This window comes from Corvus cornix, chromosome 5, assembly GCF_000738735.6.
Source record: "Corvus cornix cornix isolate S_Up_H32 chromosome 5, ASM73873v5, whole genome shotgun sequence".
Taxonomy (NCBI): Eukaryota; Metazoa; Chordata; class Aves; order Passeriformes; family Corvidae; genus Corvus; species Corvus cornix.
In genome coordinates, this window is record NC_046335.1 from 14,535,536 (window position 1) to 14,548,747 (window position 13,212).

General features: G+C 35.7%; 1 protein-coding gene across 5 annotated transcripts in view; it reads left to right on the plus strand.

Moving 5' to 3' along the window:
- The window catches only part of DICER1 (dicer 1, ribonuclease III), a 68,033-nt gene that overhangs the window by 22,750 nt on the left and 32,071 nt on the right, over window positions 1–13,212 (plus strand). For 3 of the 5 annotated variants that reach the window (XM_039551940.1, XM_039551939.1, XM_010394637.4), the window contains exons 4-10: window positions 3,340–3,532; window positions 4,435–4,597; window positions 4,999–5,129; window positions 6,048–6,182; window positions 6,891–7,051; window positions 8,298–8,466; window positions 10,536–11,008. In XM_039551940.1, the coding sequence (XP_039407874.1) occupies window positions 3,389–3,532; window positions 4,435–4,597; window positions 4,999–5,129; window positions 6,048–6,182; window positions 6,891–7,051; window positions 8,298–8,466; window positions 10,536–11,008 (1,376 nt within the window). In that variant the 5' untranslated portion in view covers window positions 3,340–3,388. The remainder of the gene's footprint in view (window positions 1–3,339; window positions 3,533–4,434; window positions 4,598–4,998; window positions 5,130–6,047; window positions 6,183–6,890; window positions 7,052–8,297; window positions 8,467–10,535; window positions 11,009–13,212) is intronic. The other 2 variants (XM_039551942.1, XM_039551941.1) reach the window with 1 other exon arrangement.

Genomic DNA, 13,212 nt, shown 5'->3' on the forward strand with positions numbered 1-13,212 from the left:
AATAGTAAACAAAGAGGAGGCGCTGCTCATCTAAAGTGATTTATAAAACTGAAGTGTCTGGGCTTATGTACAAGAATGATTGAGGAATCAGCTTCAACTTTTACTATGGAAAATATTTGGGGTTTTTCTATTATGACAGTGGAGTCTCATTTTAAACAAAGCAAACATTAGTTGTTATTTCACCAGTTGCCCTATGTCAGTAGAGAAGCATGATTGAAACCATTTCAATGAAATACTGTAATCAGGCAAAAGACCTTTGTGTTCTTCAGACACTGCTGGGGGTTTGAACTATACAGTCTTTAAGGTCCATTCCAGCCCAAACCATTCTATGATTCTAAGGATTTTTTGTATGTGTTACCAACTAGTGTTTCCCCTCACTGGAATACAAAAAGAGAAGCTAGATATATTAAAGGAGAGCTTCATCTATAAGTTTGGAGAAGGAGGTGTTGGGGATGACACTTTTCCCTACTTTTTCTCCCTTCTTCCTTGTTCTCCTGCACCTAAGCTGTCAGTTAGAAGCTGTCAGAAAAGCTTCACTAAGGTTAGTAATGCCCTAAGTTTCCTGATGCTTTCTGCTGGTGGCTGAGGATTATGTGTCATGCTACTGTCCTTGCCACGAGACTGATTTAATCTATCAGTCACATACTGATAAACATCAAGTACATCTGATGTGCGAATGCTCAGTAGTTTAGAATGTCAAGAATGATCAGATTGCTACATGCAGCTGTGTAACACCTAAACCATTCTATGGTGACTGTATCTTTCCTGCCAGCTGTCTCCTATGACCCAAAGCTCTGGACTGCCAGTGGAGGAACAGCCATGAAACCACTAGTTCTGAGGAGGAAATGAACCAAAACATCTTTGGTTGTGCCAGATTAGAACACACTATAAAATTACTATAGGTGCATTGTTGGAACCTGCATTTGCTTGTATGCATTCTTTGAAATGTATAGAAACAATTTAAGAGTCTACAGGAGTCTTTTTTTGTATTACTACTGAAACGAATAATAACATAGCATGATTTTTTGATTTGTGTAGACTGTGTTGTTCTTTATTTACAGCTAAATAAAGCAATATTGATCCATTTTATCTATTCAGTTAGTCTGAAATACTTGGGCTCAAATACTAGCTTACATTAGAGGAGTGAAAAAATAAATGAGAAGGTTTGCATGAGTTTGGAGATTGTCCTAAAGCAACTGAAAAAACATAAAATGTCAAACATATTCTTTACTATGTCCTGTGAAAATGCACATCCGTTCCTTTTGAGTTTTTTTAAGATTTTAATACATCTTTTCTTTTTGGAATCTTCTCACTATGACAGTTTTTGTGATGCTCAAATGAAAATATCAGACAGTATTCCAGAGGTATCAACACTTACATTAAAGAGGAACTTTTTTGATGGAGGGGGAAGTACGTTTATTGCTGAGCCTAAACCCAAGACGTTACATTTGGCCTTGTTCACTAAGTAGCATTTACTACTGAACGTTTGTCTACAAAAGATAAATAATTCTTTACAAAGGAACTGCATGTGTAATGCTACTTCAGCTTAACCACCCTGTCCTTCAGGGCTTCCCCTGCCACTTTGAAATGAATTGAGACAAAGCTTTATCTGACCACTTACTGTAAAGTGAAATTACTTCTGACTTTGTAAGAGGGGTGATCACGTACTTCAATATATTGCCTTCCCTTTATTTTACAATATATGCCTGAGATGGAAAGTGAGATAATTGGTTTCATCTCTTTTTTCACAGCTTCCTATAATTATTTAATACTAGTTCAATATCAGTGTCTAGACGTGGTCCAGATTATAATATTTAATTAAAAAATAGTAATATATAACAGAGAGCAACAGTGTTATTAGTTGGAGACTATGGAACAAATCTAAATTAATATTTTTATTTGATTACAGAATCACATAATTACTAGGGTTGGAAGGGACCTCTGGAAATCTAGTCGATGCCCCATTTTTGATGATTTATTTGTACTGCTTTATTTTTAGTATCTCTCTTCAGTTATTTCTGATAACCATTACTGGTTTTCTCTTAGCATATTATACTTTTCTCTTTTTTTTTTTTTTATTCCTTACTGCATATTTGCAAAACTTAAGCAAGTTTTGTTGCTTTCCTGTTGTGTAGAAAAGCAGGAACATTTCAGTGCAATAAAATGTTAATTAGCTTTTCCTCATGTCTTTTTAAAGAATGATTAAATATGAATGCATCGTCAATTTTACGCATTTCTCAACCCATATTGATGCTAAAATTAATATAGAGCTTGTAGGAATTTTGAGGAAAACTAACTTTTGAAAATACTGGGTTTTGGATAGGGTATGTATCCAGTTTAAAGAGGGGAGTATTCAAAATTCCTTAGATATTATGTTGCATGTTCCTGTATACGTCAGCAATATTCTTCTATATCATCAGGCCATGATCACTTTCCCAGGCTAAAGGTTTTTTGTTGTGGGGTTTGTTTGTTTTTTCTAGTTGGTAAGTTTTTTTGTTTAGTTTTCGTTTGTTTTCATTTTGATCATTCCTGAGAAATAGCAAATGTTTTTATCTCACTCAGACACGCACAGGACCCTCTCCCCACCCTGTGATGAGAACTTCATAGCCTCAGTGGGAAAGTATTCTCCAGTGCATAATTGTCATGAAGTTCTGAATGCCTTGTTTGTTTATGAATTATAGTGTCTTTATGGAAATTGGTGGTTAACCTGATAAGGGTCCCATTCTGTATTAGTCCTTACCAGAGTCATTAGCAATTATTTATAATGCTTCTAACAGTTCTTAAAAAGATAATCTTATCAGAATCTGATGATTTGAAAATACTGAAGTTCTTGGGTAGTTCCTGTTCTTCTCCTAGCTATTAGAATAAAATTCCTGTTTGCATGTATTTAGAGCTTTGACTGGTCAAAGGCCTTTTTGGTTGGAAGGAAAAATGGAAAATGATACTTTTGCCTATGCTGTAGAAAATCAGTGTTTTTCTTTCCTGCAGTAAAGGTTAAACAGCTTTACTTTTTAAAGTTTGTTGTAAAGATATAAAATGAGATTCTGTCAGACCATAAAGGGAACTTCATATTAAAATGTATGTGTGTAAATCCAATTGCATAGAATGAGCATTGTCCTGTAAAGTACAGCTCCTTTTGAATTTCGGGGGTACTTTGATTAGCACATATCTTCAAGTGGAGAAGCGCCTGTAAATTTAAAATTAACAATTTCTGCTGAAAATAGTATAAGAAGAACACTTCTGTAAGTAAAATGAAGTAATGTCCTTTTCTTAATATAAATTTTCTCTTCTTGCTTGAGATTGCAACTATATCTAATACTGTTCATTTTCTTCTCATAGTAGGCTGTGCTGGAACAAAAATGCAATGAAAGAAACACTGGATGAATGAATGAAAAGCCCTGCTTTGCAATCCCTCAGCATGGCGGGACTGCAGCTCATGACCCCTGCTTCCTCCCCAATGGGTCCATTTTTTGGACTACCATGGCAACAAGAAGCAATTCATGATAACATTTACACGCCAAGAAAATATCAGGTACTAGTGATAGTACTAATACAGTAACATCAAAAAAAGTACAATTAAATCCATTAATTAATGGAAAAAGAACAAGAGCAGGTGGAGAACATGCAGTGATGCACACTGTCAAGACATGTCTCTCTCAGCACCACCTGTTGGGAGCTAATTCTGTAGTTTGGCTGTTTTTTTACGTTTGTTATATCTCCATTCCCTCTTCTCAGTTTGCTCTAACAGTCAGAACAGCTTTTAAGCTGGGTGTTTCTCCTGCCACTCTCTGCAGAATGCTGCAAGGGACAAATAAACTGTGCCTCTCAATTGTATGCAGACATCATGTCTCCTTCCACCTCTCACTTTGTCTTCCACATTGTATACTAGTTCTGATTTTTGGTTCACACACTGGTCGAAGCAGCCGTCTAAAGTCAGAAACCCAATCAGGGTACTCTGATTTTCACTTTGTTATGGAAAACTGTTTCTGAGTTCTAGAATATCAGTTCTCTTTGCACTACAGAGGTGCCCAGAAGTGTTTTGTTAGTATTACTGAGAAACTTGGATCACCTTGAGCTAGCCTTCTTGCTTGTTTGGTTGAATTGATGTGTGCAGTTAGATGTAAAAGCTGTAGCTTCTTTCTTTTCACAATGTATCTAGCAACAGAATGATCTATTAAAAAGATATATTTAGAAAGCTACCTGAGAGCAAACTGTGGTACTGAAGGATTTTAAAGCTGGACTATACATAGTGTGTTAATGTTTTTGAGAGATTGTGAGAATACATTGTTATGAAAAAGATCTGTTAATTATATGGCACTGGAAAGATCTCAGGCAATACTACTGACTTGTCTATAGTTTATCACTTTTGTTATTTTTTTGTCAGCTTTTTCATTCATTGCTGCAAGTAAGGGCATTATTATTTTTTAAACCTAGGTTGAACTGCTTGAAGCAGCTTTGGATCATAATACAATAGTCTGCTTAAACACTGGCTCAGGGAAGACTTTTATTGCAGTACTACTCACTAAAGAGCTGTCCTATCAGATCAGGGGAGATTTCAACAAAAACGGAAAAAGAACTGTGTTCTTGGTCAACTCGGGTAAGAGGAAATGTTCCTAAACACACTGCTAATATTTCCATGGAATATTCTGTAACAGTAGTTCTCTGAAAGTAAAGCTGGGAGAAACTTTTGCATAAAGTCTTCAACAGCAAGGGTGCAGTGCCTTTCATCTGTTGTTTCATCATGTGTTTAACGTAACCTGTTTATATATATAACATGTTCTGTTTTCTAGTTTGAAGTTAAGACATTGAATGTGAAGTGCAATTTAGTTACCGATCTGTTTCCTTGATGTGGTTTTGCGTAAAGATAGTTGCCAGGTACACGTGGTTTAACGTTAGCCTACACTAAAGATCATGTTATAAAATATGGTGCTAGGTCATATGACACACAAATTAAAGTATGAGAAGACCTTTATGTAATGAGGGTTTTTTTTTCTTAAGCAAATCAAGTTGCTCAACAAGTGTCAGCTGTCAGGACACATTCAGACCTTAAAGTGGGAGAATATTCAAGTTTAGAGATAACTGAATCATGGACAAAAGAGAAGTGGAGTCAGGAATTCTCCAAGCATCAGGTAATGTATTAAGTAAAAACTATAAGCAAAGCATACAGACAGAGAGGTTGGATCAGAAGTGGTTTCTTCCGAATATACATTCAGTCTTTTTAAAAAAGAAATCCAGCATATTGGTAATATTTATATGTTAATTTTGAGGCAAATATATATAGGCATTGTCAGGTTGTTTTTAAAAAGCCATCCTCTAAGTCCTTTGTTTTAAATCTCCCTGACTTGTTCATGATGTTGATTGCAGAAGAAATTTTGAGTGTGCATACTATACTTTAAATGCTATTAAAATCCTATTAAATGTTAGGGTTTTGGGGTTTTCTTTCTAGTGATTAGTAATGGTCTGTGGAGCACATCTGAGGAACTCTGATAACAGAAAGTGTTACTATACTTAGTGAAGTTCAAAGTGAGTGTAAAAATAGTACATAATTTTATTAAAGAGCTCCATTTTTATGTGTACAAGAAATAAGTTTTTCTTTAAAAAGAATTCTGATAACATCTTGCTTATGTTATAGCTGCAAATAGTTAAGAGCTTATGAAAAAACTATCCTTCTTGCCAGAGACATGATGCTGGGACACGTAAGGACACTAACTTAACTTATTAGGATTTAATGATGCTTGTTCTGTGTAGTCTGATTGGTGTTGAGATTGTTGTATTCATTTTTTAACTAGGCATGTGACTGGAGATATACAAACGCACACAAATTCGTATACATATATATATGAACACCCCCCTTCAGATAGGTAACTTTCTCCAGTAGAGAGTGTTTGATTCTCTTTCGTCCTTACCTGGTGTAGGTAGATGAATAGGGGTTGATATTTGCTAATGCTGTCTCACAAGATGTGCTGAAGGCTTTTCCTCCTTCACCTTGACATCAGACAGCTTGTACTTCTCTTGTACTGACATTTGTTTCTTTCCTTTCAACCTAGGTTCTGGTTATGACATGTCATGTTGCTTTGACTGTTTTGAGACATGAGTATTTATCCCTGTCAGATATTAATCTTCTGGTGTTTGATGAGTGCCATCTCGCCATCCAGGATCATCCATACCGTGAAATTATGAAGGTGCATTTATTGCATGAATGTTTAATATGCTTGGCTGAGGAGAAGAATTCAGTGGGAGGGCTGGAGAATTGGGAACCATTTCAGGCAACTTTTACTACCAAGAAAAAAATATTAGTGGAACCAATGTTAGCATGTTCCTGGGACTGTGAAATTGCTGGATTGAGTTAAGACTTCAGTGATACTATGAGGTAGAAGAATAATGTATTTACTGTATTTTGTAGTGGGGATTAAAGAAAAATCTGTCATTAACAGAGAAGCTAAATTTATTGCATTAGGGGAATTTTGTTATTTTTAAAAATGCTGATTTCTAAAGGTGTGTTTAGGGCTCTTTCCAGAATATTATTGGCTCCATGTCATATTTGGCTTATAAGTGAGAGATACCTGCATAATAAATCTCTTTCCAAATCTCTTCTCAAGTGCATGTGCCTTTTTATATGGTGTGGAAGTACTATGACATGTATTGTAAGTGTGACAAGGATATTCTGTTTAATGCTAACTGTTTCTATTTTTCCATGTTGTAAGTATTTACCTTTAAATATGATGGCTGTTTAGCTTCCTGTCAGTAGAACAGAAAATATTAATTCAGTGTTTGGTTCCTTTTGCAACACCTGATATTGAAATAAAAGTTTCCAGCCTAAGCATCGTAAGTTTGCAGGTAGATTAACAGGATACCTTTTGCAAATAATTTAATTTGATTTGATTTCACAGATCTGTGAGGATTATCCATCATGTCCTCGAATTTTGGGATTAACAGCTTCCATTTTAAATGGGAAATGTGATCCTGCTGAGTTAGAGGAGAAGATCCAGAAACTGGAGAAAATTTTAAAGAGCAATGCTGAAACTGCAACTGATTTGGTGGTCTTAGACAGGTGTGTTTTATAATGATTGTTGGTAAATTGATGCCTGCATTTCCTTTTTGGATAGAGGAATAAACCAGTAGCAATATTTTATCTTCTAAATTTTAGAATTGTGTGTATATGATGCTGCTATTCCATTAGGGCAGAGATGGAATGTTAAATGGCTTATGAATACAAAGGCTGATTGGCCTTGGTATGGAGAGATTTTCTGTAGTTAAAAAACAAAACAGCAAAGACACAACAAAAGATCCTCAAACAAACAAACCCAACCCAAAACAACCAAAAAACCCTCAACACACCACCAAGCTAAAAAATTGACATTTCACAAAATATTCCTGAACTTTTAAAATGAACTCTTTTGTTTGAAGTGTAACTATCTCATGTTCAGTGGATGCCATAATGTCACTATTTAGGAATGTGTTGCAATGTCCACAGTACAATGTGTTCTTAATGCCAGAGAAGTTGCCTTTTTTTTTTTTCCCCCAAATGCATAGCCTGGGTCTTAAAGGCTGATGAAAGATAGAGGGAGATGAGATGAGGTAGTAAATATTTAAATAGCAGGGCAAGTGAGTTACAGAATCTAGAATCCTATTAATGTTGTTAAACTAAAGGTGGTGATAATGCGATGACTTGGTGTAGGGGATAATTAAGGTGAAATGATTGCCACGTAGAATGTTTTCTTCTTCCACCTCTACTGTACTGTTGTGTTTCAGACAAAGTTAAAAGTGGGTTTTTTTCATGTTATGGAGCAGGTGTTTCGTCTGTGTGTAAATGTTTTAAATGCATTTTTTTGAACTCATCTGAACAATTTGCTTTTAAGAATTTCTTACTGCCATTCAAGAATAGTAATTATTTTACTTGTGTAAATGGATATATAGACATAAATTTACATTATGTGGATTGGTTTTCTTTTGTATATCAAGAGAGTGCACTATGGAAAAATGAGTGAAGATGTTGGTGAAGTAAATTGAATTTCCTTAAATTTTCCAATATTTAAAATGAAGATAGCAATATATTAACCTCCTTTTTAGAAGTGTATCAGAACAGTATCTAGAATTAAGTAGTTCAGTATTTGGGGTGGTGGAGGTTTTTCTAAAGTGTTTAACTGTATAACTTTTAATAATTCTTAATTCATGGTGGGGAAAGAAATGTTCTTGAATACACATCATGTTGCTGTTGTGTTTGCTGTATAACATTTAGAGCTGAAATAGCCCTGGCTTTCAGAACTGTGTTTAATTTGATCTTTGCCCTCATTAAGATATACTTCTCAGCCATGTGAGATTGTTGTAGACTGTGGACCATATACTGACAAAAGTGGGCTGTATGGAAGATTATTAAAGGAATTGGATGAAGCACTGGCTTTTCTAAATGACTGCAACATATCTGTGCATTCAAAAGAAAGAGATTCTACCTTAATTTCTAAGCAGGTAAGAATATCAAGAAATGTGAGAAACCTGGGGAGCAGAAATCTTGTTACTGTTTTTCTTTGCCACGTATGTTACATAACTGAAACTTCCTAAGCTAGCCATCCTTGATTATCTGAAGCAAAAAGACTTCTGATTTTTGTGTTCATTAACATGCAGTTGTGTTCGTAAATGAGTGGGGCTTCAATGGCAGGCATTGATTAGAATTTCATTTAGTTTGAGATTCAGACTTGCTTAAAACACTAAAACAGTTCTGCACCCTGATGTAGTTGGTCCTTATCTCTGAAGTCAAGAATACTACATTTTCACAATCTCCTATGACCTTTGAATAAATTTAGTACAGAAGAGGAAATAATGCTTCAGGAAGAATTTGGACTGTACCCAGTTGCATTAAAAGTTGATAAAGGAAGAATTTAGGGAAAAATTCCAGCCAGAGATGTATGGTGTCTGCAGTTTATCTTAGAACAGTATTGGACTAGTGACACACCTTGCTGGAATGGAATTTGAATCTCAAGCTTGCCCCTGACTTTCTCTGTGTTTGCCCCTGTGTTGTCCTGACTTTTGGCCCAGAAGGTGTGGAGTGTTTAGCAGGGACCTCTCACACAGAGGGTCCAGACGCCTTTTTTAACCCTGCTTGGGCTTCCCGGTTTGGAATTACCTCCTAATGTAGTTGTAAGTCTTTGAACTTACATAGATGTAAGTCTTTGAACAAGAAGTCAGTAGTGAGTCACTACTGTGACTATTCCTGTGATAATCTATGAGAAATTTGGAGAATGTATTTCTTTCTTCAGCCCAAAATATTTTGGTTTTCTTTAGCATTCTTAGAAACTGAGGACTCTGACTCTGTCCATAAAATACTGTTTGTGCCAGAGGGAAAGATGGTACATAAGGCAGCCTATCATAGTGCATGGGAATTGGAAGTCCTGGTTACTTTTGTGCTAAACTTAAACAATAATAGGCTAAAATACATAAGGAATGCTGGTTGGAGGCAATCTTCATGACTTGCAGAGTCCAGAAGAGTGGATTAACTGCTATACATCTAAAGCATCTCAGAGAAGATGGAGGCACCCAAATTAAGAAAGTAAATGAGTTTCAGACTGAGGTGTTTTATGTCTTGGCAATGTAGGAGTATCAAGCCTCTGTATGAAGTTACAATTACTCTAGATAATTTTGCCCTTAAGTGTTAGAGCTAATAAACTTCTCAGAGGATAGCATCAAGAGGATGATAGCCTGTTCTTTATTTCCTCACAGAAGGGAAGAAGGAAGAGAAATTAAAGTAGCAGCTGAAAACCAGCATCCTGACTGTTACAGTTCAGTTGTAGTTCTTCTGGTGCAATAAAGGGCATCCAAATGATAAGTCCTTTTACCAGTGTACCCCATTTCTGAATTGCTAGTTTATTGCCTGACAACTTCACTCTTCAGGAGGGAGCAACTTCTCATCAGATAAGATTATGATGGTACTCTAATGCCTATTCTGTTTTCTCTGAATAGGATATAGTTCTCTTGTTTTAGTATTCCACCCACACATACAAAGCACTGTGTTCTGTTTTTGCTTTGAAAGGATAGACTTCCTAAGGCTACCCTAAGGCCACTGTGCAACTTTCTGGTTATATGCTTTTGAAACCCTGCCAGCTGTCAGTAGTAAATAAAGTAAAAATGCCCAGTAAAGTGTTTATTCTATTAGTTCTATGTTATATAATAAAGATAAGGATTTTTGCTTTGTTTATCTAGCTGCTTCAAAAAATACTCTTCTTTGTAGTATAATTTTCAAATTACAGTTCTACAAAATAACAAAATTTTGATTAAGCTTGGGGTATTTTGGAGATTTACAAATGTACAGTTTGAAGTTGATTGGTAGTAATTTAAGGGGGAGGGGGGAACTTGGTCCATTAGAAACACCAAATTTCCCAAGGTCATCTAAATAAGAAAAACAGACTTCTGCATTTTTTTTTAATAGAAAAATTGTCATAATCCTTACATAGACTGTGCTGTAAGAGAAAAAAGCCCCTAGTCTTAAATGAATAGTTCATGAATGTACTCTTTGAACTGATACTTGAATTCATTTGTTGTAGATATTGTCAGACTGTCGAGCTGTGTTGGTTGTTCTGGGACCGTGGTGTGCAGATAAGGTAGCTGGGATGATGGTGAGAGAGCTGCAGAAGTATATCAAACATGAACAAGAGGAGCTGCACAGGAAATTTTTATTGTTTACAGACACTTTCCTAAGGAAAATACATGCACTCTGTGAAGAGCACTTCTCGCCTGCCTCACTTGACCTGAAATTTGTGACCCCAAAAGTAATAAAGCTGCTTGAAATCTTGCGCAAATACAAACCATATGAACGGCAGCAGTTTGAAAGTGTTGAATGGTATAACAATAGGAATCAGGATAATTACGTATCTTGGAGTGATTCTGAAGATGATGATGAGGATGAAGAAATTGAGGAGAAAGAGAAGCCAGAGACTAATTTCCCATCTCCCTTTACTAATATTTTATGTGGAATTATTTTTGTGGAAAGAAGATACACAGCAGTTGTTCTAAATAGGTAAAGCATTTTATTTAAAATAAATATTCTGAAGAAAAAAGGCAGACTCAGCTGCCAGGATGTTAATATCATGAATATATAGGGGATTGCCTTGTATTTTCAGAAGTCTATTTATAAAGTCGGTGTAGGAGATGATATGGAATATTCTAAAGCATAGGGAAGAGCATATATCTTTGAAAGTTGTACTGGAGGACTTGTTTCGGTCCTGAGTTTTTTAATTTGATTCCTTTAGAAGGCAAAATGTGAAATACTGTACTAAACCTATAAAATAAGCATATACTGATTTATTTTAATCAGTCTTCAAATTTATATTTGCAATGGATGTTGGAAACTTCTCTAGCCTACTGAGTGCAATACTTCTGGAAATCTCACCATTACCCTACTAAATGACAGTATTATATGATCCAAGTCTAGAGAAAATCAAGCTTACTCTTGCACAAATATCTCTCAATATTTACCAGTACTACTTTCACAGTTGATGTTTATAAAGCACCTATTTAGTCAAACACTAAGTGCTTTCTTAAAGTCTCCACCAAGAAAAATATGAACCCTGGGAGTGTTTGCCAGCTTGCAATATTGTAGTTCCTTATCAGTTTGTATTCTCGAATGTGATACATGTTAGTTATGTATAACACTTAATTGTTAAAAGCTGTTTTCCACAAACTGTGAATGACATGATTGATTCACCTATCCTGGTTTTGGTTTTTTGATAGGTTTCTCTGATAGTGTAGCAAACGTCTTACGCAAGGTGTTCATTGCATCCTGGATACCTCTAAATCTGACCCCTCTGTTGGTACATTTTTGCTTGAGTCAATAAGTGCATAACATATCCTTTGATCTGCAGACTTGCCTATGTGTTTTTTGTCAACTTTTGTCTTTTCTCTTTTCTTTTTTGCATTTTAAATATGTTTACATAAATCTGCAGTATGAGGCAAACCAAGCTGTTCAGCAAAATGAACATATTCTGTTAGTAAGTCCTGAAGAAATAACATTAACAGTCTTTTGCTGAGCTGAAATGAGTATTTCATTACCCGGCAGGGAATGCGCAGAATTCTGAAAACTTTTTTCTTCTCTGTTCCATTATGAATATGATTTAAATAATACTGGTTTTCCACTGTGCATTCTTGTATTCTGTGATTTATGCACTATACAATGTCCTATATGCTGTTGAACCTGACAGAATACGGTCTCTAGATGAAATAGGTGATCAAATTCTGCCATCTTTGAGCTTTAGGCACCTTGAGCAGAGGTTATTGGTGGCAAAATATAAAACTGAATGTAACTTTTTATCCCCTTCGGAAAGCTAGCTGCCAGATTCTCAAAATGCTCCTTTACCTCATGTAGCACCTGATTTCAGAATACCCGATGTTGTATTGACCATCAGACTTGAGCTGTTGGAATTAAGACCGGAAGCCTTTAGTGGAGAAGCTCATTGTAGGCCCTCTTCAGCAGAGTGGATTTAGTTCAAGGGCCTCTCCTGATGATAGCTATAATTAGGCTATATATAGGGGGAAGACTTTCTCCTGAATGGGAGAGTCATGAGTGATTGAATTAGTATATCACAGCTACTTGAGCTTCCAGTAATCCAGTATGGATCATTAAAAGGAACTGAGTTAAAACAGAAGTATAATTTTTCTTAAAATATATTTATTATGGTAGTAGTTGGAATACCATTTTATGAAATCCAGTATGACGGAAGAAGGGCAAAATTCATGGCATGAGTTGTACTTTCTGGGTCTTTAATTATTATTACACTCAGTCGATGGAGAGGCTCGCTCACTGTTTAATTTGGTGTATACAGTTGAGTTCTGGTGCCTATAAGCTCTTTTTCAGAACAGAAGAGATTTTCCGAAGCCCAGTTTCCTTCTATTTGTGTTGCAGTCCCTCTCAGCTCTCTTAAGAGAAGGGTTTGAAAGCAGAAGTTCCTGTATCTGTTTGAAAAACACCACCTGTTACCTACCACAAATACTTTTTTTTGGTCACAAGGTTGAAGTAGTGAATATTTCTCAGGAACTTGCTGAAGATTTGCAATGAAGTATTTATTCAGATGCTTTTAATTGTCCGTTTCTATACAAGTGAACTAAAGTAAGAGTGTTTAAGATATTTAGTAGGTACTCAATCTGTATGACCTCACAGAAATGCCATGTTGAAAAAGAAATATTAAATAAATATTTCTGTCCAGTTATTAACTCATGCTTTCTTAG